Source organism: Lissotriton vulgaris, chromosome 2_1 (genome assembly GCF_964263255.1).
Source record: "Lissotriton vulgaris chromosome 2_1, aLisVul1.2, whole genome shotgun sequence".
Lineage (NCBI taxonomy): Eukaryota > Metazoa > Chordata > Amphibia > Caudata > Salamandridae > Lissotriton > Lissotriton vulgaris.
In genome coordinates this window covers 1,176,093,392-1,176,118,460 of record NC_141687.1, presented here as the reverse complement: position 1 = coordinate 1,176,118,460, position 25,069 = coordinate 1,176,093,392, and the positions used below count along the sequence as shown (strand labels likewise).

Here is a 25,069-nt window from a genome sequence, read left to right as displayed (position 1 = left end):
GCAGGGGCAATGCGAGCAATGGGCAGCTGATTTTTAAGGCAAAGAGCAGTCTGGCAGTATAGTGCTACGATATCAGGTTGTGAGCGGGGAGCAGCGTGAGGAGCGACCGCTTCTGAGGAGCTCAGGACGGTCACAGCGCTTGCTCTGGAGAGTAGAGCCTAACCTTTCTGTGGGAGGGAGGAGCAGCTGGGAGGCTGGCGCGGGGTGGAGAGCCGGGCTGGGAAGGCACAGCAACAAACAACAAAATGGCAGCAAGCCAAGAGCCAAACAGGACGAGACTGGGACCCCAACAATCGGTATAAAAAGGGAAGCGTCACCGGCACAATCAGGCACAAATAACTCAATCAGCAAAAGGCAGCAATGCACAATCGAATATTATTTAATGCGCAGCTCAGCAGGCAGTATAGCACTACGATGCAGTTACAATCAAGCACAAATAAGGCACAAATAGTTGCAGGGGCAATGCGAGCAATGGGCAGCTGATTTTTAAGGCAAAGAGCAGTCTGGCAGTATAGCGCTACGATACCAGGTTGTGAGCGGGGAGCAGCGTGAGGAGCGACCGCTTCTGAGGAGCTCAGGACGGTCACAGCGCTTGCTCTGGAGAGTAGAGCCTAACCTTTCTGTAGGAGGGAGGAGCAGCTGGGAGGCGGGAGCGGGGTGGAGAGCCGGGCTTGGAAGGTACAACAACAGACAACAAAATGGCAGCAAGCCAAGAGCCAAACAGGACGAGACTGGGACCCCAACAATCGGTATAAAAAGGGAAGCGTCACCGGCACAATCAGGCACAAATAACTCAATCAGCCAAAAGCAGCAATGCACAATCGAATATTATTTATTGCGGAGCTCAGCAGGCAGTATTGCGCTACGATGCCGAACTGGGGTGGTGTGGTGAACAAAAGAAACAATGGGCTTAGGCCCAGATCTCTGTACTGGGGTGAATGTATGACATTGTCCTGCATTCTGTTCATCAACTGTTGTTTTTGCTTTCCCTTTACTGAGCCTACTAACCTGTTCCCTTATCTCTCCCTCTGTGATCCCGTCTGTGCCTGCTGCTTTCCCTTTACTGAGCCTACTATCCTGTTTGCTCTCTCCCTCTGTGATCCCATCTGAGCCTGCTGCTTTCCCTTTATAGAGCATCCTAACCTGTTCCTTTATCTCTCCCTCTGTGATCCTGCCTGGACCTGCTGCTTTTCATTTATTGAGCCTCCTCACCTGTTCCCTTATCTCTCCCTCTGTGATACCGCTTGGGCCTGATGCTTTCCCATTACTGAGCCTCCTAACCTGTTCCCTCTCTCCCTCTGTGATCCCTCTGTGCCTGCTGCTTTCCCATGACTGAGCCTCCTCACCTGTTCCCTTATCACACCCTCTGTGATCCCATCGGGGCCTGCTGCTTTCCCATTACTGATCCTCCTAACCTTTTCCCTTATGTCTCCCTCTGTGACCCCTCTGGCTCTGCTGCTTCCCCATTACTGAGCCTCATACCCTGTTTCTTATCTCTCCCTCTGTGTTCCCGTCTGGGCCTGCTGCTTTCCCTTCACTGAGCCTCCTAACCCGTTCCCTTATCTCTCGCTCTGTGATCCCGCCTGGGCCTGTTGCTTTCCCATTACAGAGCCTCCTAACCTGTTCCCTTATCTTTCCCTCTTTGATCCCCTCTGACTCTGCTGCTTTTCCATTATTGAGCCTACTAACCTGTTTCCTCTCTCACTTTGTGATCCCGTCTGGGCCTGCTGCTTTCCCTTTACTGAGCCTCCTTACCTGTTCCCTCACTCCCTCTGTGATCACCTCTGGGCCTGCTGCTTTCCCATTACAGAGCCTCCTAACACGTTCCCTTATCTCTCCCTCTGTGAGCCCCTATAGCTCTGCTGTTTTTCCTTTACTGAGCTTCCTAACCTGTTCCCTTATTGATGTAAATAATTAATTTACTCTCTTAATTTCTATGCAGGTAAGTACTTAATCAATAATAACTCAATCGGAATGAAGGAAAACAGAGTCCGTGGTGCAAGAGTTTCTAAGGGTTTTATTCCTCATAAAGGAATCAGGATATCATGTTCTGACCACCACACAGGGTGTCAGAAGGGATAGATGAGCGCGCCGGCGTTTATTGACAATACATAGCTTATATACTTGATTAACATCATAATGTTCAATGTAAGAGGCGTAACAGCTGAGAGAAGACAAGATAACAGTATACACGTGGTGCTAATACATCATCAAGAGGCGTAAACTAGGCGTGAACTAGGGTGTGTGCTAGAAAACGTCACTGATAGGTGACGCAAGTGGGTGGCACCAAGGGGTGGTGCTAACAGAATGTTGCAATGTCAGCAGAAATCGGAAGCTTGGATGCGCGCGCAGCTGCATGACGTGTGATAGACGGGGTGCAGGGGACTTGACATTTACACTGACGGAAAGAGACAGAAGTCTGGCATGTCAGATCAACTTGTACTTCTATCATATCTGATATCTGATGTTTAGGAACTAAGCTATCTGGGCAGAAAGGTCTCTAGAGCAGAAGCTATTCTATACTTGCTGTGAGTGCGTGTATAAGCGCCTGAGTGTCTGTATGAGAAGCGTGGGGGCATGGGGCCTTCCATGGAAGCATGGCAACAGAGGCTATGAATTACTTGCATAAAGACAGGTCGGCCCTTTAGCCCTGTAGCTGAGGAAGGATGTTTACTGAAGCTGGCAGGCTGGAATGTATCTTCGGAGAGGAAAACAGATAACTCGAAGGTTATAGTCAATCTTGGCAGGCAGCAGGCTGAGCTGAGCACGGAGGGCCGCGCTAGAAGTAAGTCAGAGTTCACGGGTACGGGGGCTGCTTGGGCAGAGGCCCTCGCAGTCAGAAGCCAGAAAAGAGGCTCGATGGCAGAGATTCAGGGCCTACTTTCAGCCAGGCTGAAAAACGTAGGAGTACACTTCAAAAAGACGTTGGCATAGCATACTTAGGAACGGACCATCAAACCCATTCATGGTGGGTCTGAAAGAGGACAAGTTAACGTTGGACGCAAATGTATTTGCGTCTTCATAGCTGGTACAGGAGGGAAGTTACATGCACTTTTAACTCGTACATGGAGTCGGTGGGGTACTCGCTAGGGAACACAACATGACCATAAAATTTATATTACCTCATTCCCTCCTTGTTCCCTACGGACCCTTCATGATATATCGATCCTCATAAATCGATCGGTTTGTTCTTGTAACATTATATGTTCGTCTTTCTTTCTTTGACTGTTTGAGAGGCAACTGGAATGCTCAATGCAGGATGTGGCACACAGTCCACATATCGCTGGCCCACACTGCAGGCACAGGCAACAACTGAATACTATAACAAGGCCAATGCCTAGGAAGGATAAGATCTTCCATCCCCAAGCTGTTAACGTAGTCCAGAACCAACCGGACCAAGTCCAGGTGCCTGGATTCTGATGTATCTGATTTGCAATTTTATGTAAACGGGTGATAGCTTGATAGACAGATGGTGCATTTTGTGGAATGAAAACACAGCAACTTGACCCGATGACCTTACAAGCTCCACCTCTATCTGCCAAGATGACGTCAATCACAAGACGATTTTGAAGGACAACAGTCCGTATAGCAGACTGCTCCTCTGTTAAGTTACCTAGAGCGGAGGCAGTTTCGTTCACTACTGCTTCAAGTGTTCTCGTTAATCTGCGTATTAATTTACTGTTTTGGACAGGTCCTAGGAAGAAAAAGAATCCTTTATTGAAATCAGTGTACTGTTCCCATGCCGTTTCTGTGTAGTCGACAAGGGGAATATCTCTTTTGGGTCTATTCGGTGCTAGATTCGTATTTCTATGGTAATCAGGAGGAGCTAGAAAAACAGGTGGCAGAAGGAATGCAATGTAACAGGTACCATCCCAATCTGGAGGCAAACGTATGTATGCGGTATGACCACAAACAAAATAGGAATGACTGGTAGCTTTGAAAGACGATTTACCATGGTCACTGAACTCGACCACAGTAGTGCATTTACTATGACCTACGTGTACTGAACCTTTCTTGCTAACACATAATTCACCTGTGACTGGTAACACTAACATATGGGGCGGAACTGGAGCAGTTTCAGATTCAACAGTGAGGATCATAAGGCTAATTGTGTAATTACCTAATCCATATACTTCATTTTCTAGATCAGTTCCTATTCGAGTGGGAAGTCCCTCTTTATCAGGATAGCAGACGTTGAGCAGGACTAAGTTCAAGTTTCCCCAAACCCAGCCCCCCTTGAAAACAGCAATATCAGGATCTAAAGAATTAATTATTTTAAACCATGCTCCACAGGAGCCATTGTGAGTGAATGGGTACGGGAAGAGAGGCAGAGCTCCCTTGTAATTCTGGTAGGGAGGGAGTCGGCCACATATCCAACAGTCTGTAGCATTACTTGTCTGATGGGAATGGTGTAACATACTAATGAATGTATTGTTGCGCAGCGCAAGTCTGTAAGAGAGTTCATGTGCGGGAAGTTCACTAAAAGTGTGTTCAGCAGAGACATTGTAAGCAGATTGTTCACGCCTGAAAATAGGCCAGTACATAGGAAGCAGAATGCTGGCAATAATAATTAGAATACTCAGAATAAACATGATTATTAGTGTCACTATGCAGTGACTACGAAGTGATTTGCAATATGTTCTTCTCTTTTCCTCTCTCTCTCTAACTCGATCTAGGGGATACATGTCAGAAACTATTTAACCGATTCACCTAGGGGAGGACTTAAACAATTAAACTGTCTGACTTGCTAGATCGAAGCTTCATACGATAAAGTTCTTGAGGAGTCTTTTCTCTTTTAGGCACAGTAACGTCTTGTGCTTCAACACAGTCTTTGGTGGGGGTGGACGAGTCAGAGTCCTGTTTCAGTCCGTTTTTTAGTTCATTGCATAGTTTGATGTGACTCGTGTGGACCCACCCCTTTCTCCCCTCGATTTTCACGGCGGTCCTGGTGGTAAGCAGAACGGTCTTTGGAGACTTCCAGCGGGGCTCCAGCGGACTTTTCCGGTCGAAATTCCGGACGACTACCAGGTCACCTGGGCGGACCTCATGCGCCTTTACATCGGTGTTGTCAGGGAAGGCTGCGGCAACCTGTGAACGACATGATTGGAGTGCAGACATCAAGGAGGCAAGGTAATCTGTCAACATGTTACAATCAATATCAGTGATCTTTTTCGGAACGGGCGTCCCCCACATATTCGGTGGTCTGCCAAAGACCACTTCGTACGGGGATAACCCTGATCTTGAGTGGGCGACCATTCTCATGTAGAATAGTGCCACGGGCAGGGCGACTATCCAGTCGACCCCTTTTTCCTGACAGATCTTGGCAAGACGGATCTTTAGTGTCTGATTATGCCTTTCTACAAGGCCAGCTGCTTCGGGATGTCGGACACAGTGGAACCTCCACTGATATCCTAGCAAGAGGGAAACTTGTTTCATCAGCTCGGACGAGAACGGCTGTCCGTTATCTGAATACACGACACGGGGCAAACCGTACCGTGGGAAGAATTCACGAACCAACTGTCTGGCAGTGGTCGGAGCAGTGTAGTCTGGGACTGGGTATGCTTCGGTCCAGCGGGACAGAGCACAAATAATTACAAGGACATACTTAAATCCTCTACAGCTATTCATCTGGATATAATCCATCTGGAGGACTTCAAAAGGGTGATCGGGAGGATGAAATCCACCTTGCTCAACAGGGACACTTTTACCTGGATTGAACTGACAACAGATCATGCAAGTACGCACTTTCTGTTTTGCTGCTGCTCGTAAGTGTTTGTTGTACCAGAGATTCTGTAAACTGTCTAACATGGCTTTCTCTCCAAGATGGGCAGGACTATGTGCTGTATTTATCATGACTTGAACCATTGAGTCGGGGAGAAACCATATAGATTTTCCCTTCGTCACCCAACCTTGATCTGTCTGAATCCCTCCTAGTTCAGTCCATTTCTTTATCTCTTCTGGAGTAGCATGTGTCTGGATATCAATTACATCTAGGGCGGGATCTCTAACTGCCATACACTGGGTCTGGACTATTGTCTTTGTCACATCAGTAGTCTGGGTGTGAGTCAGTGCTGTATGTTTTGCTGTCTGGTCTGCCAGGTCGTTACCCTGGGAAACAGAATCTGTGACTTTAGTATGTGCCTTACACTTCATGACTGATATGCCCGAGGGCAAATGTATTGCTTCTAACAGTGCTTGAATGAGGGGGCCATGTTGGATCTTGGCCCCATGAGAAGTCAGAAAACCTCGTTCTTGCCAGAGGACTCCGAAGTCGTGTACAACTCCGAAGGCATAGCGGGAATCTGTGTATATGTTAACATTTCTGTTCTTGGCTAGAATACAGGCTCGAGTCAGAGCGATGAGCTCTGCCGCTTGAGCAGACAGTGTGTCAATACGATGTGTTTCTTTAATTTCAGTTTCAGTGGTCACGGCGTACGCGGCCACTAATTCTCCTGTACTTGTTCTCATGCATGAACCATCCACATAAAGTGTCAGGTCTGGATTTGTCAATGGGACATCTGTTAAGTCTCGTCTAGGCTTAGTTACTGCATTAATTATTTCTATACAATCATGCGGAGCTGGATCTGTTATAACTGTAGGTAACAGTGTTGCTGGGTTCAGAATGCTGCAACGTCTGATTTCTATGTGTGGCTGGAATAGTGTTAATTCATAACCTGTCAGTCGTGCTATAGTTAAGTGTTGAGTCTGGGTTCTGTTTAACAAAACCTCTACAGAATGTGGTACTTGAACTGTTAACTGGTGACCTAAAACAATTGAATCACTTTGTCTTATTGCTAACGCTGTTGCTGCTACTGACTTTAAGCACGCAGGGAGTGCTTGAGCTACTGAATCCAATGTACTAGAAAAATAAGCACAAGGCTTATGTGAACCTGCTTGGTCTTGAGTGAGGACAGACAACGCTGTGCCATCACGTTCTGTAACAAAAAGTGTAAACGGTTTGCTGTAACATGGTGTCGCTAAAACTGGTGCTTGGCATAAAACTTTCTTTAATTCTTCAAAAGCTTGTGTGTGTTCCTGAGTCCAAGGGAGGACAGTCGAAGTCGCTGCCTCCTGTGTCGTTAACTGGATGAGTGGTTTAGCTAAGAATGCATACTGGGGAATCCATTGTCTGCAGTACGAGGTGAGGCCTATGAAGGCCCGCACTTCCTTTTGTGTCTTGGGTTGCGGCATGTTCACAATTAACTGAATGCGATCGGGAGTGAGCTGTCTCCCCACTTTGGACAGTAAGTGACCCAAGTACACAACTTGCTGAGCACAGAATTGTAGCTTCGAAGGAGACACCTTGTGTCCCTTGTCAGCCAGGAAATGTAAAACTGTCAGTGATGCTTTTTCACATTCGGGCTCACTTCGTGCGGTGATCAGCAGATCATCGACGTATTGTAGTAAAGCGGTGTTAACTGGCATTTGAATACAATCTAGTTGTCTTTTCAGTGCTTGACTATAGATGCTGGGGCTTTCTGTGAATCCTTGAGGTGCGCGCGAAAATTTGAAACTGCGTCCATTTAAACAGAATCCGAAGAGATATTGGCTCTCGGGATCAATAGGCACGCTGAAGAAGGCGTTCTTGAGATCAATTACAGTAAAAAACGTTGCTTCTGAATCAATAGCAGTCAATAGAGATGATATATCGGGGACCACAGGATACTGTGGGATAATGCATTTATTCAATTCTCGAAGATCAATCACCAGCCGATATACTGGCGGTGCATTGGGATCAGTACGTTTAAGAATCGGAATGATGGGTGAATTACAGATATTGGAGTCGGTCTCGACGACCACTCCTTGGGCAATGAGCTCTTCAATGATTTTCAGTAAAGCCGCTACAGCATCGGGTGGTAACTTGTATTGTCTGATTCTGGGTAATACAACACCTGCCTTGAGGGTAACGCGGTATGGTGTAATGTGCATACATCCTACATCAGTTGGGCCTTTTGCCCACAAGTAATCAGGTACATTTTTCAATCTGACGTCAAACTCACGAAGGACGTAATGACCCTTGAAATCCCGCAGAAAGAGTCTAACTCCCTCCGGGGAGCAGCATATTATAGCTCCTAGAGCTTTCAGTGTTTTAATTCCTAACAGATTTTCCGGACATGATTTTGTTAGTAACAGGTCTGTAACGCGTGATAATGGACCCACAGCCAGGGGAACTGGTTCTGATACCTCATTTACAATAGGTTGTCCTGAAAAACCAAGGGAAACATTTTGTGAGCCTGAGAGGGGTGCCCCTGGAACTTCGTCATGACTTATTGTAGTGCGACTTGCCCCTGTGTCAATTAAAAACTTTCTATCTTTCCCCAATACTTGACTGTGTACATAAGGACCTTCTTGATCTACAGGAATCTCGATAAGAGGCAAGCCACCTTCCCTCTCTAGGCTGTTTCATGTATATCGGGAATATTCGGGGTAAGCAGACTGGGCATACTGGTACATCTGTTGCGAGACTTGCTGAGTTGCAGCAATGGGCTGTGGCTGTGGTACTGCTACGGTCTGTGCTGTCTGTGCAGATGCATGCATGGGCTGTGTATTCTGTGTAGACTGATGCTGGTTATGGTCTTGTCTAGGCGGATGCGGTCTCTCTTTAGTTTTACCTGTCGCTATGTTATGTTTCAGAACTGCACATTCGTGTACGTAGTGGCCTGGCTGTTTGCAATAATTGCATGTCCCTTTAACAGGAGCTGTAGCGTGACTTGTCTGGGTCGTACCTTTCCTGTGATTGTCGGATGGGACCGTCTGGGCTACTAACATTTTCATTTTCGTGTCTTTCATACGCTTCTGTTCCTGATCTTGTTCTTCCCTAATTCTATTCTGGTGATATTGTAACATTTGTAACATCTGGGATGGCGTATTTGCTTGCCATGTACTCTCGACTTTATACACTCTATTTTTAACTAACGGTAGGGAATTCTCGACTAACTTTGATACAAAAAGATGTGGGTACGACTCGCTACTTGGCTGGAGGCCACTATTGATAATAAAACATTTCTCGAATCTTGAATAAAAGTCGCTAGTATCTTCATCATGTTTCTGTTTACAGGACGAGATTGCATCCCAATCCTCCTTTCTAGTTGTCAATAATCTGGGCAGGACCTGTACTATTAAACCTGGTAATGCTTTAGTTTTGTCCCCAAGGCCTAACCCTGGAACCCGTTTCTTTTCTTCATCCTCTATTTCTGCCCAGGCAATCTTTGCGTCTCCCACCTCCCAGTCCTTTTCCTTTAATTTCTCGAATATACCCGTAGGCAATAATACTTTCAACATTTTCATGATATCATCATATGTGTAGTCCCCCATCAGTAACATGTCTTTGAGCTCTCTATGAAAACCTGCAGGGTCTTTATCATGGCACGGTACTAATTTCTTCATTTCTAACAGTTCTAATTTAGTTAGAGGCGTATGTACATACACGCGTTTCAAAATTTTATCCTCACCCATAACAGGGTGCACTTCTCGCAAGGGGTTCTGACTTTCAATACCACCCCCGCACTGCATATGGTACATTTTCCTTTCTGGAGGTGGGGCGGGAACATATTCAGGACTTACAAAGGTGTCATATCTGCGTCGTTGTTCTAGAATTATTTGAACTAATTTAGTGCTTAAGCCTCTCCATCTATCCATCAGTAGTGCTTCTAGTGTCTCATGTAAGGGACCTGGATCGGAATAATGTTTTCTGTATTTAATGAGAAGGTGCTGAATCATGTATACCCCCGCTAATTTCTGTTCGTCGGGGGAGAGGTTCAGAAATGTCTGTGCTACGGTGTCATCATTATATATGTCTGCATTTTCGGCCCATGATACCGCTGATCGGGCTAATTCTTGTTCATCCATAGAATTGAGTACATGGTACCCAACTCGGTCTCGAAGCCGTTTATCAGTTTCCTGGAACTGATGTTCAGCAGAATTCGGATTCGTTAAGGCAGAGAAGAAAACTCTCTTGCTTTCCGGACGGACACCTTTCCTAAGGTAGTTTCCCCTACCTACATATGCTATAGTGCTTGTAGTTGGTTCTGGTTCTTCAGATTCTTCTTCCTCCTCGGAGGGAGCCTTTTCTTTCTCTTTCTCGTGTACTGCTATCACTGCTTTCTTAATTTTTTTATACATGGCCTCTATGCAATTTTGTCTGTCATGTTTTCCATCGGCTATATTTTGACCCCACTTGTTCAATGCATCTAATTCACTCTGCTCTGTTCCGGGCCTGTCTCGTTCTCTTATTAGACAATTTATGAAAAATCGTAGTATCAGTGCTTGCATGGTAACTTTCTGTTTCTCCAGGGCATCCTTAATACTGTCGGGGTCCTTTCCCGTTTGAACGAACTCATATATTCTATCTAGGTGCTCCTTCATTCCTGCGTAACATAACAAACTATCAGTAGCAGATCTTAACCGTAAAGACGCTAATACCATTAAGTCGTCCTGTCCAGGTTCTGGATCATATCTACAAACTGACATATTTTCTTTTAGTGCATCAAGACGGGATGAATTAGAAGAACGGGGGGATCTGTGCGTAAGAGGACTCTGCAGACCTCTGAGATTTAATCTGTGAGTCGGTGGCGGGGTCTGGAGACCCGCGGTCGCACCTTCTGAAGCGGAAGCTTGGGCATTATCTCTGTGTGTAGTCAGTATCTGAATTTGTCTTTTAGTAGGATCTGATTGAAGTGGTTTCGGCAGATCAGTTTTAGGTGAGGGAAGTGGCGGAGCTGGCGGAACGGAACTAGTCTTTTTCGGTGTCGGCTGAGAGTGATCTTGGGGGGCCGTACCACCCCCGGCCCTGTCAGTAGGCAGGGCACGAACAGGCAGATTGGTGTAAGCTGGCGCTACATCTTCGAGATATGAATTTAGGAATATGTCTTTAGTAGTCTTATGCATTACTTTAGTTGGAACTAATGGTGACGGCAAATTTTTCGGTATTTCTGAAATGGCGTCAGGGGTACCATCGGCCAAAAGATACATGTTGTTCACTTTGCCATTTAGGATACGATCTATTTGTTCTGTTTTTACTCGGATTCCCTCAATAACTAATTCGTTTTCTTGGGCCTTTTCTGATTCTTTAAGCCTGTCTTCTCTACGGAGTGCTCTATCAGCACGCTTACGTGATTCCTTACGCCAAAATTCTATGGCGTCTTTCTGAGATTGTCTAGCTTTCTTTTTCCGTAATATTTCTTCTACCTTTATGATGCACTCGGCATCCCATGTTCCGTTAACTGGCCATCGGTATCTTTCCTCTAGGTGCTTGGTATAATCTGTCCATAACTCTAGATACAAGATGGCGTCTATGCCATGCTTATTATACATGAAATTACCTGGAGTGTCCCTAGGGGGGATTGGAATCTCTTCCTCTAACATCCCTTTCCTAGTTCCTATCTGCTTTAACTTGTTAAAAAACGGCATTGTGCCTACTTGATACTGAAATGCTTGATCCTTAATACTTAATATCGCCTGTAACTATTTAAACAAAAAAACACAATCATGCACAAAAACAATCACATTCATACCACGACATTAATCACATGAAACATTTAAAGACATAGCTAACTTCCCCTTACTCTGATTGTACCGCTCAACGATACAGATACACTGCTGTAACAGTGCAGAAATTCGGAATACTTTATATACTGCTAAACAGTACAGATACACTGCCTAAAAACAGTGCAGACCGGACTTGCGTACCCAAACCCGTCTAGATACGACCCAGCAATGGTACTCACCGGGAAGCACGGAATACAGAAGGCCTCGGAAAACTCGACTGGACTCGACTCGGAACTTCGGAAAGCTTCGGAAAACTTCGGAAAACTTCGGAAAACTGGTGGGCCTCTTCACACCTCGGACCTTGCTTCCTTCGGCTGGGCTCTGGTCGGGATCCTCCGCACTCCTCACCGCCTCGTCTGGGCACTGATCGCAGTCTTCGTCACCTCCGTGTGTCAGAGGGGGATGCAGGAAATCCTGCCAGTACACGTGTTGTCCGTCTAACTGATGGCAGGGGACACGGATTGCAACGCACCTTCCGGCGCGTGAGGTGGGGGAGGGGTCCCTATTCGGGCGCCAAAATGATGTAAATAATTAATTTACTCTCTTAATTTCTATGCAGGTAAGTACTTAATCAATAATAACTCAATCGGAATGAAGGAAAACAGAGTCCGTGGTGCAAGAGTTTCTAAGGGTTTTATTCCTCATAAAGGAATCAGGATATCATGTTCTGACCACCACACAGGGTGTCAGAAGGGATAGATGAGCGCGCCGGCGTTTATTGACAATACATAGCTTATATACTTGATTAACATCATAATGTTCAATGTAAGAGGCGTAACAGCTGAGAGAAGACAAGATAACAGTATACACGTGGTGCTAATACATCATCAAGAGGCGTAAACTAGGCGTGAACTAGGGTGTGTGCTAGAAAACGTCACTGATAGGTGACGCAAGTGGGTGGCACCAAGGGGTGGTGCTAACAGAATGTTGCAATGTCAGCAGAAATCGGAAGCTTGGATGCGCGCGCAGCTGCATGACGTGTGATAGACGGGGTGCAGGGGACTTGACATTTACACTGACGGAAAGAGACAGAAGTCTGGCATGTCAGATCAACTTGTACTTCTATCATATCTGATATCTGATGTTTAGGAACTAAGCTATCTGGGCAGAAAGGTCTCTAGAGCAGAAGCTATTCTATACTTGCTGTGAGTGCGTGTATAAGCGCCTGAGTGTCTGTATGAGAAGCGTGGGGGCATGGGGCCTTCCATGGAAGCATGGCAACAGAGGCTATGAATTACTTGCATAAAGACAGGTCGGCCCTTTAGCCCTGTAGCTGAGGAAGGATGTTTACTGAAGCTGGCAGGCTGGAATGTATCTTCGGAGAGGAAAACAGATAACTCGAAGGTTATAGTCAATCTTGGCAGGCAGCAGGCTGAGCTGAGCACGGAGGGCCGCGCTAGAAGTAAGTCAGAGTTCACGGGTACGGGGGCTGCTTGGGCAGAGGCCCTCGCAGTCAGAAGCCAGAAAAGAGGCTCGATGGCAGAGATTCAGGGCCTACTTTCAGCCAGGCTGAAAAACGTAGGAGTACACTTCAAAAAGACGTTGGCATAGCATACTTAGGAACGGACCATCAAACCCATTCATGGTGGGTCTGAAAGAGGACAAGTTAACGTTGGACGCAAATGTATTTGCGTCTTCATAGCTGGTACAGGAGGGAAGTTACATGCACTTTTAACTCGTACATGGAGTCGGTGGGGTACTCGCTAGGGAACACAACATGACCATAAAATTTATATTACCTCATTATCTCTCCCTCTGTGCTCCCCTATAGGTCTGCTGTTTTTCCTTTACTGAGCTTCCTAACCTGTTCCCTTATCTCTCCCTCTGTGCTGCCCTATAGGTCTGCTGTTTTTCCTTTACTGAGCTTCCTAACCTGTTCCCTTATCTCTCCCTCTGTGCTGCCCTATAGGTCTGCTGTTTTTCCTTTACTGAGCTTCCTAACCTGTTCACTTATCTCTTCCTCTGTGTCCCCTTTGGCTCTGCTGCTTCCCCATTACTGAGCCTCCTAACCTGTTCCCTTATCTCTCCCTCTGTGTCCCCTCTGGCTCTGCTGCTTCCCCATTACTGAGCCTCATAACCTGTTACTTATCTCTCCCTCTGTGATCCCCTCGTGGCCTGCTGCTTTCCCATTACTGAGCCTCCTAACTTGTTCCTTATCTCTACCCCCTGTGATCCCCTCTGTGCCTGCTGCTTTCCCTTTACTGAGCCTCCTGACCTGTTCCCTTCTCTCTCCCTCTGTGATCCTTCCCCTATGTGCTAAAGTCTGCTGTTCCGTAAGACGTGGGAGTTTTTGTTTTGCAACCAGTTTTTCATTACTATTCGGTTTGGGTTCAAATCTTCCTTATATTTACCACTAAGGCTCTTCAATATCTTAGCTGTAGAGGATGGTGACAAGGTTTACACTGGCAGGGATTGGATGTTGTGTTGTGGGTGCTGGCAAGAATTCACGTGGACCTCATTTAAGAAGGCATTTATTAAGTATATACACGAGACTCCACCAGGGGCAGATGTAACCTGTCCTGCCGTCATCTCACTGAGCTAACAGCAGCTCCTAGAAGACCCACCCTGTGGCACTCTGTGACAAACACATGACGCGTGCTGACCTGACTCAGCTATCTGCCTTAGAACACCCACTTCCTGTCAAAAGATGTTAAAGGTACTTTTGGATATTGCTAGAGCTTTGATTGTTGTGTATGAACAGTAACTCACACTGAGCTCTAGTTCGCAGGTGATGCTCTTAATACTGAATCTTATTTCAAATACAGGTCTTATGTGATGTTCATCCTTTGTTCCTGTAGCTGTCATTGCGCTTTAATACAAAGATGATGTGTGTGTTTTTACAGATGTAATAATGTGAAGATTCAGAGCCTAGAGGCGGTGAAGAGTTATAAAGGTAAATATTGTGATGATTAGCTCTGAATATTACTGTTCATGAAAATGATATGGTATGGTATGGTGTGGTGGGGTATGGTGTGGTATGGGATGGGATGGTGTGCTATGGTATGGTGTGGTTTGCTATGGTTTTGTGTGGTATGGGATGGGATGGTGTGGTAAGGTATGGTGTGGTGTGCTGGGGTATGGTGTGCTATGGTATGGGATGCTGTGGTATGGTATGGTGTGGTATGCTATGGTATGGTTTGTTGTGGTTTGCTATGGTATGGTGTGGTGTGCTACAGACTGGCATGGTATGGTATACGATGGTATGGTGTGGTGTGGTGGGCTTTGATATGGTGTGATGTGGTATGCTATGGTATGGTGCGGTGTGCTACGGAATGGTATGTATGTATGGGATGTTATGGGATGTTATGGTGTGATGGAGTTGGATTGGATGGGAAGATATGGACTGGTATGGAATGTTATGATGGTATGTATTGTGTGGTGTAGTATAGGGTGAGATCATTGTATAGTATCTATAGTGGTATGGGATGGTTTGGTATGTTGGTAATAAATGGAATGGGATGGCGGTATGATGTGGTATGGTATGGTATGGTATTGTATGGCATTTAGTGGTAACGTGCACTCACATCAGGGTACAGTTACTTGATTTGTGCTTCTAAACTTTGTCTTTTCCAGATTTTTCTAGATTTCTACTTATCTCCATTCTGTATATGTACTGACGCATTTCCTTTGTTTAAATCATTCTTCCCCCTGGACATTCATGCTAAGTTTATCGGAAATTCAGATGCAGTAATTTCACACCTCACATTAATTAGTTTATTTATTTTTGGGTTTTAATAGCGCCTGAATCACCCCCGAAAGGTTATCTTTGCACTTCAGACCGTGCTGCTGGACAGGCTGGTAAGCATTATTAGAACAGAGCAGTCTTAAGAAGCTTTCTAAATCGGAGATAGTCAGGACATTGTCTCAGGTAAATGGGGAGCTGGTTCCAATAAAGGGGAGCGAGGTAGGAAAAGGATTTCCCACCTAACCTTGATTTCCTGGTCCGTGGGAACAAGAGAAGCGATTTGGTTCTTGACTGGAGGGTCCTAGAAGGGACATAATGATTACGATTCTTGGCGATGTAGAGGTGGCCATTGTTATAAAAGGCTTTGTGAACGGTGCAGCAGATTTAGAAGTTAACCCGCATGCGCACTGGAAGCCAATGAAACTGTTGAAGGAGAGGAAGGGAGGCAGTTTTCTGGGGGGCATTCATGACGAGGGGCGCTGCGGTGTTCTGAACCACCTGCAATCTGCTAAGCGAGGACTTATTGGCTGAGACCAGGCGAGCGTTGCAGTAGTCTAAGTGGCTTGCTACCATTGTCTGAATGAGGGTTTTGCAAGTGGAATCTGGGAGGAAAGGAAAAACTTGCTGTAACAAACCCAGCACGTAGAAGCAGGACCCAGCAGTATAAGCGGCATGCTCCTTCATGGTCAATGCCCGGTCTAGGCGAATGCCCAGGTTTTTAATAAGGGCCTTAGGGACAGGGGAGTTCTGAGGGCTACCGGCCACCAGTCAGGTGTCCACAACATAGATGCCTCTCGCAAAGCTTAATCTCTGTCATCCCTGAACAAAGGGGGTGGATTTATTCAATGAGAAATGGAGCTGTGTGTCGTCAGCAATGCATATGAAATAGGCGTAAAGTCACAGGTCCTGAGGGGGTTGGCCAAGGGAGTAACATAGAGGTTGAATAAGGTGGGGCTTAAAAGTGAGCCCTGGGGAACTCCCTTGGTCAGTTCCATCGCCTTTGACTGAGAAGGGCCTGAATTGATGGTCTGAGAACGGGAAGACAGGAAGCTCGTCATCCACTGAAGAGCAGGTCCTCTGAGTCCAATCTCCTGAGCAAGATCTGGTGGGAGACTGTGTCGAACAGTGATACTGTTATGATACTACTAGGCTTGAGTAACTCAGTTACTGCAGTATTCCGGGACTATTGAATGGAAAATTACCTCAGAATTTAATATTTACCACACAACACATTCTTCTTTCCCGAGTTTTAGCACCAACAGGGACCTAGCACATGCATCTACACAGACTCAACGCATGCATCTACAGTGAGCTAGGGCATGCACCTGCACTTACTTAATGCATGCAATCACACTAACCTAGCACAAGCATCTACTCTGCCCTAGTGCATAAACCTACACTGACCTGGTGCATGCATCTACACCATGGGTACTCACAAACTTTCTCTTGGGGGCCAAATTTACAGTGTGGTTTTTGGCCGAGGGCCGCACTAGTGGGGGCGGAGCCAGTGGGGGAGGGGGGGGGTCTAAAGCAAAATAAAAACTGTGACCATGAGTTTAAACACAGGCCCCTGCAGCGGACGGCTTCGTCCACTGAGCCACCAGACCTGGCACACACACACACACCTCTCTCTCTCTCTCTCTCTCTCTCACCCTCTGTCACCCTCACTCTGACTCTCACCCTCACTCTGACTGTCTCTCTCTCTCTCTCTCTGTCTCATTCCCTCCCTCTCTCTCACCCTCTGTCCCCCTCACTCTGACTGTCTCTATCTCTCTCTCTGCCTCCCTCCCTCTGTCTCCCTCCCTCTGTCTCTTTTTGTCTCTTTCCCCCCTTCTGTCTCCCTCCCTCTCTGTCTCCCTCTGTCTGTCACCCTCTTTCAACCTCCCTCTGTCTCCCTCCATCTGTCTCCTTCCCTCTCTCTGTCTCCTTCCCTCTCTCTGTCTCCATCCCGCTCTCTGTCTCCTTCCCGCTCTCTGTCTCCTTCCCTCTCTCTGTCTTCTTCCCTCTCTCTGTCTTCTTCCCTCTCTCTGTCTTCTTCCCTCTCTCTGCCAAATTCCCTCTGTCTCCCTCCCTCTGTCTCCCTCCCTCTGTCTCTCCCTCTCCATCTGTGTCTTTCTCTCTGTCTCCCTTTGTCTCCCTCTCCATCTGTCTCCCTCTCCCTTTGTCTCCCTCTCCCTCCCTCTCCCTCCCTCTGTCCCTCTCCCTCTGTCTCACTCTCTCTCTGTCTCACTCTTCCTCTGTCTCCCTCTCCCTTTGTCTCACTCTCCCTCTCCCTGTCTCCCTCTCTCTTACTCCCTCTCCCTCTCCCTCTGTCTCCCTCTCCCTCGGTCTCCCTCTGTCTCACGCCCCCTCTGTCTCCCTCTGGTTCCCTCCCTCTGTTTCCCTCCCTCTGTTTCCCTACCTCTGTCTCCCTACCTCTGTTTCCCTACTTCTGTCTCCTTCTCCTTCCCTCTGTCTCCCCCTCCCTCCCGCTGTCTTCCTCCCTCTCTGTCTCCATTTATAGACTTATTTCTATCAAACCTTTATGTAAAGACAGTACACTTTAAATGATAGCCCTTCAGGAAGTGATCCTGTATTGAAGGAGATAGGAGAGGGACTTCACGACCACCACTGATTTAAATGACGCATATTTTCACATTGCAGTACATTCATTTCTCAATTGTATCTTCTTTTTGTGGCAAGCGTACATATTCCCAATTTTGTCTTGTGTTGCGGAATAATGTCAACTACATGGGTGTTTACAAATTGTTTGGCAGTGGTTGCGGCACATTTACTCATGTATATCATAAGTCCATAATTAGATGGCTGGTGTAGGAGATCACAGCTCAACAATGCCATTTACTGGCTCAAAAACTTTGCTACTCAATCTTGGATTTAATACCACGGTCAAAAAGTCACATCTGCATTCCTAGGAAATACAGAATTTTCTGGATGCAACTCTCAATTTATTATAGAAAAGGTTTACTGTTAAACCGAGCGATTATGGTTGTTTCCTCTTTACTGCATGTCACAGCCTCGAACAGTGAGAAAAGTAAGAAACAATAGTAATGCTGGTGGCATGCATCGCATTGGCTCGATATGCTCATTTTCAAATGAATTTATTCCTTGCTGGAATCCTTGGCACAGCAGAGGTTAGAAGCAACTGGAATCTAGAAAGACCTAGTGTTGTAGCACTGAGTAAGGTACAGACTAAAATCACGAAACAATAAGAGTGTGATGCTGGGCAGCATTTTGCAGACCCACATTCACTAGTAACACTGTCTCCCTCCCTCCTCCCCCCTCCCTCTGCCTCTCTTCCCCTTCCTCCCCTCCCTCTCCCTCTTTCACCTCACCTGGCGTGCCTGTGTGTCAGCCGGGGCTGAGGCAACTTGCCGGCCGCACCCAAGTACTTCACAGGTCTTTAAAAGACCACTTAGTTGTTAATGAGGCTTTGTTGTATTTCGCCTCTTCTTCTCCACTCTGACCTTCACTGGAATCGCCCGGCCCCATAGAGCGCTGCTGCAACCACAGTGTTTGCGGACACTCTTTAAATTTTTTTTTTTAAAACACATGTAGGATGTGTGCAAGGTCCGCGGGCCGCCACGGAAGGCTTGTCGGGCCGCTGACGGCCCGCGGGCCGTACTATGAGTACAGCTGATCTACGCCAACCTAGTTCATGCACCTGCACTTACCTAGCACATGCACCTACACTAACCTAGTGCATGCACCTGCACTTACCTAGCACATGCACCTACACTGACACAGCACATGCATCGACAATGACCTAGCACATGCACTTACACTGACCTGGCACATGCACCTACACTGACCGAGCGCATGCATCTACACTGACCTAGCACATGCATCTACACTGACCTAGTGCATATATCTACACTGACCTAGCACATGCACCTACACTGACCTAGCACATGCACCTACACTGACCTAGCATATGCACCTACACTGACCTAGCACATGCACCTACACTGACAAAGCACATGCACCTACACTGACCCAACGCATGCATCTACACTGACCTAGCACATGCATCTACACTGAACTAGTGCATGCATCCACACTGACCTAGCACATGCAACTACACTGACTTAGCGTTGCACCTACACTGACCTAGCACATGCACCTACACTGACTTAGCACAAGCACCTACACTGACCCAGCGCATGCATCCACACTGACCTAGCGCATGCATCCACACTGACCTAGCACATGCATCTACACTGACCCAGTGCATGCATTTACGCTGACCTAGCACATGCATCTACACTGACCTAGCGCATGAACCTACACTGACCTAGCGCATGCATATACACTGACCCAGCACATGCATCTACACTGACCCAGCGCATGCATCTACACTGACCTAGCACATCCATCTACACTGACCTAGCGCATGCATCTACACTGAACCAGCGCTTGCATCCACACTGACCTAGCACATGCATCTACATTGACACAGCGCATGCATCTACACTGACCTAGCGTATGCATCTACACTGACCTAGCACATGCATCCACACTGACCTAACACATGCATCTACACTGACCAAGCACATGCACCTACAGCGACCTAGCACATGCATCTAGACTTACCTGGCGCATGCACCTACACTGACCTAGCGCATGCATCTACACTGACCCAGGGTTTGCGCCTACAGTGACCTAGCGCATGCATCGACAATGACCTAGCACATGCATATACCATGACCCATCGCATGCATCTACACTGACCTATTACATGCATCTACGCTGACCTAGCACATGCATCTACACTGACCTAGCACATGCATCCACACTGACCTAACACATGCATCGACAATGACCTAGCACATGCACCTACACTGACCAGCATGCACCTACTCTGGCCTAGCGCATGCATCTACACTGACCTAGCACATGCATCTACACTGACCTAGCACATGCACCCACACTGACCTAGCGCATGCACCCACACTGACCTAGCGCATGCACCTACACTGACCTAGCACATGTACACTTACTTAGCACATGAATCTACACTAACCTAGCGCATGCACCTACACTGACTCTGCGCATGCACCTACACTAACCCAGCACATGCACCTACACTGACCCAGCGCATGCATCCACACTGACCTAGCACATGCACCTACACTGATGCAGCGCATGCATCTACACTGACCTAGCGCATGCACCTACACTGACCCAGTGCATGCACCTACACTGACCTAGCACATGCATCTACTCTGGCCCATTACATGCATCTATACAGACCTCGATTGTGACCTTACACTGACCTAGCGCATGCATCTACACTGACCTATTGCACACACACAGTTTATAAGATCTTCCCTCACATAGGCACTCATGCCATGCACGAACACACTCAACACAAGACAACAACAGAGTGCTGTTGCACTGATTATTGAAGATAATTCCTGAATTCTGATTGTCACTTTCCAGCTACAATTTCAGTAATTTCGGCCAAAGTGGAATTTGTCCCCTGTAATATCTGGTTAGGTGGAACTGCATGTGCTAATACTGCATGTGGTTATGATCCGCATGGCAATACTACATGTGGTAATACTGCATGTGGTAATCCTGTACTTGGTAATACTGCATGTGGTAATACTGCATGGGGTAATAGTTCATGTGTTAATCATGTGCGTGGTAATCTTGCATGCGTTAATCCTGGATGTGGTAATACTGCATGTGGTAATCCAGTACGTGGCAATACTGCATGTGGTAGTCAATCAATCAATCATAGTATTTGTACAGCGCACCACATACCTGCGAGGGTCTCAAGGCGCTAGGGGGAGAGGACTGCTACTGATTGAAGAGCCAGGTCTTGAGGAGTCTCCTGAAGGTTAGGAGGTCTTCGGTCTTCCATAGGCTGATGGGCAGGGTGTTCCACGTCTTAGCAGCGAGGTAGGCGAATGTTTTGCCGCCGGTGGTAACTCTTCAGATGCGGGAGACAATGGCATGGGCACGGTCTGCAGAGCGGAGCTGGCTGGCGTGTAGAGGCTGAGTCGGTTGTTGAGGTACGCAAGTCCGGTTTTGTGGAGTGCCTTGTGTGCATGGGTGAGGAGCTTGAAGGTTATCCTCTTGTTGATGGGGAGCCAGTGCAGGTCTCTCAGTTGGGGTGTGATGAGGCTGCTGCGGGGGATGTCGAGGATCAGGCGTGCGGAGGCGTTCATAATCCTGCATGTGGTAATACTGCATGTGGCAATAGTGCATGTGGTAATAGTCCATGTGGTAAACTTGCATGTGGTAATAGTGCATGTGGTAATACTGCATGTGGTAATACTGCATGTGTTAATAGTGCATGTGGTAATACTGTATGTGGTAATACTGTATGTGGTTATGCTGCACATTGCTGTACTGCATTTGGTAATACTGCATGTGGTTATGCTGCATGTGGTAATACTGCATGTTGTAATCCTGCATGTGGTGATACTGTGTCACTTGGAATACCAGTTCGTCAGAAAGTTCAAATTTGTTTTCAAATTAGTGTTGACAAAAACCTGGAAATAGGAATCTTTGGACTGTGGCTTCTGACAGGGTGTTGGAGTTCAGTCAGATATTCTGGTTGATCACAAGAGAAGACGCCACGCGATGGAGCCGGCCTGATCCACATTCAAAAATTCTTGCTATGTTGGGCTATCTGACCCTTACCGTACAAAACCTAATGAAATTGGAATGTCTCTTCACAAAATAAACGAACAAATCTGATTGTAAACTGGAGTCTCTTCCGGATGGAATTACAGTTACTTGACCAAAATTAAGAAATGTTCACTCCAATTGCCCTGAAGAAGTCCGTGGAGGACTAAACACGTTGGCTACTGGATTGAAGAAATGAATAAAGATTAAAACTTCAAAAAACATCTGAAGACTCTGCTACCCAACTCTTTTAATATTTTTTGACTTGTGTTGAATGATTATTAGTGTACAGATCTCTAAAACCTTGACGTGTGTGCTGGATCAATTGTTAAAAAAAAGATATTCTGGTTCAGCCTCTGTAGTATTTCTACTGGGCGGTGGAGTCCAGTGAGATATTTTGGCTCAGACCCTGTAGAGTTTCTACAGGGTGGTGGAGTTCAGTGAGCTATTCTGGCTCAGCCCCATTAGTGTTTCGGACAGGGCGGTGGAGTTCAGTGAGATATTCTTCTCACAGCTCTCTTAGTAGTGTACTTACTTGTACTGTATACCTTCCAGTAGCTCTGTCACTCTGTACGATGTACGGACTAGCACAGCATACCTCGGAGTAGCTAGTACAGTGTCCTGCCTGCTGTCTACTCTACGTAGTGCTGTTCGGTGCAGTGTGTGCGCTAGATGAATGCTGTCTTTAGTGTAATGGTCAGTCTAGTGCTGCACACTTTAGTGTAGCGATCACTCTAGTGCTGCGCACTTTAGTGTAGTGATCTGTCTAGTGCTGTGCGGTTTAGTGTAGTGAGCGGTCTAGTGCAGCGCAGTCTCTAGTGCTGCGTGCTCCTTCCAGGTGTGGTGTAAATTAATCATATGTGAAACCGAAGCAGTAATTACAGCCTTTGTTTGTTTCATTAAATCTCTAATTGTGAATCTCTTCTCTGCAGTGATGGTGACTCTGGATCCTGACACGGCTCATCCTCAACTTGTCCTGTCTAAATATTGGAAATGGCTCCTCCTGCATGGGGGGTGGAGACGAGTGAGACATACGGACACAGCACAGTGCCTGCCGGACACCCCCAAGAGATTCACCCACTGGCCCTGTGTGCTGGGGAGCGAGGGGTTCACCTCCAGCAGACATTACTGGGAGGTGCAGCTGCTGCAGGAGGGGAAAGGGTGGTATGTGGGGGTCGCAGCAGAGTCTGTGAACAGGAAGGGAAGGATCACATGGTCACCTGAGGGGGGAGTCTGGGTTGTGAAGGGGTGGGAGGGGCAGTACAAGGCTCTCACATCCCCTATGACCACTCTGTCTCCTCGTGAGAAGCCCCTGAAGCTGGGACTGTATCTGGACTACGAGGGGGGGCTGCTGTCCCTGTACAATGCTGACTCCATGGAGCTTCTCTACTCCTTCCCACAGGCCCGCTTCACACAGAGGCTCTTCCCGCTCTTCTATCCCTTGGGAGGAGCGGAGCTGAGGCTGGAGTGAGCCCCCCCCTCACCCCCCTCAACTGTCATCCACAGTTTAAACACCAACATTCCAAAGAATCTTCTTCACAATGACCCTCCTACCTGTTTCCATGACAACCAAAAGCCTCACATGAAACTGTGTATCTCTTTTCCTTGTAAATTTTTAAAACAAGGGAAGACAATGTTTGCCATGTGAATCATGCAACAAAGCGCATGTAACCTATGATAAAGTCTCTGCAGAATTAAACAAGCAGTGGCATAGCCAATAGTTCTCGCCTTTGGGACCTTATAAGTCTTTAGCCAGAGCTATTGGCTTTGGCAATAAGTGTAAGGTATGTTGTACAGCAGTGTGGCTGCTGTGCTCCGTACTGCAAACTTGGTGTCTAGTGCAGTGACGTGGGGCAGTGGTATGGTGTAGTGTATTGTTATAAGGTGTGTGTTGGTGAGATGCATGTGGGTAGTGGGCTGGGGTGCATGTGGGTGGCATATGCATCTTTACAAAAAAAATCACCAATTGTAATTAGATTATTAATGCTTGTCTGCAAACTATTGAAAGGGCAACAAGGGTAAATGTAATATGCATGGCCGCATGGACAATCTAACATGTTTATAATAGTAAAATATTGATTGAAAACAATTAAACTACCGGCCTGTCGGTAACTCTTACCTTTACTGTTTGTGTGGGAATAGTGTATTGTACTGTAGAGCATGACACATAATGGTACAGAAAGACATGTTCTTTGCAGCAGGCATTTTAATCCTTTGCGCTACTTTAGTATGAGTTGAAACAGCCACTAGATAAAACTTCTTTCTCTTGCCCGCAGGAACATTAATCTCCAAAGTTACCTTTACATTTTTTGTTGTTGCCTAAAAACCTCTGCATACACAAGGGCATGTTTTTTGCAGCAGGCATCTTAATCCTCTGTGCTTCTTTAGCATGAGTGGAAACAGCCACTAGGTAAAACTCCGATCTCTCTCCTACAGGATGATTAATCGCCAAAGTTACCTTTACAATTTTATTGTTGTCTGAAAATGTCTTAAACCACAATGAAATGTTCTTTGCAGTATGCATCTTAACCCTCTGAGATACTTTAGCATGGGTGAAAACAGCCACTAGATAACACTCAGATCTCTCTCAAGCAGGAGCATTCATCGCCAAAGTTAACTTTACATTTTTATTTGTGCTTGAAAACCTCTGGACACACAAGGACATGTTCTGTGCCTGGCCCCGTCATCCCGCCCCACCCAGAGTGACATGCAAGCCTTATACAGTTTTGTGACCAGGTGTGAGCCAGTGCCTTCAGTTATGAGAAGAGTGAGTGGGGGGAAGTCGTCGTAAGGGGCAGGGTAAGTTAAAAAATCAGTGCGGAGTGTCCCCTGAAGTCAGGCCACATTAAGGTAGTCCACGCCAGTGAGCCCAGGGAGCTGTGTCAAATCAGACAGTTTGCGCACCCGGCCCTCTGAGAACAGGGACCTGAAGGTGTTGTGCCCAAACTTAGTGAATGTGGAAAGCATCCCTTTATCAGTAGTAAGAGATAAAAAGGCTTTATTGGCGATTAGAAGCGCGGGCGAGTAAAGGGGGCCAAATCTATATAATCGGTTCAGTTTACGCCAGGCGCAAGAGATAGTGGCCATAGGCTGAATGTCATGTGCATCAAGGGGGACTCCCTTTGAGAGTAGGGACGCCGGAGAAGTAGGGGCAGCTAGTTCCTTGTATATTTTGGTGTAGGGTATGCTGGCGTTAGGATG

General features: G+C 46.8%; 1 protein-coding gene across 2 annotated transcripts in view; it reads left to right on the top strand.

Annotated features, from left to right (window-relative positions):
* Positions 1 to 23,957, top strand: part of LOC147731764 (E3 ubiquitin-protein ligase TRIM39-like) — a 241,729-nt gene extending 217,772 nt beyond the window's left edge. For both annotated transcript variants that reach the window (XM_086956890.1, XM_086956889.1), the window contains 2 exons: positions 14,391 to 14,440; positions 22,801 to 23,957. In XM_086956890.1, the coding sequence (XP_086813016.1) occupies positions 14,391 to 14,440; positions 22,801 to 23,339 (589 nt within the window). In that variant the 3' untranslated portion in view covers positions 23,340 to 23,957. The remainder of the gene's footprint in view (positions 1 to 14,390; positions 14,441 to 22,800) is intronic.
* The last annotated feature ends 1,112 nt before the right edge of the window (positions 23,958 to 25,069 follow it).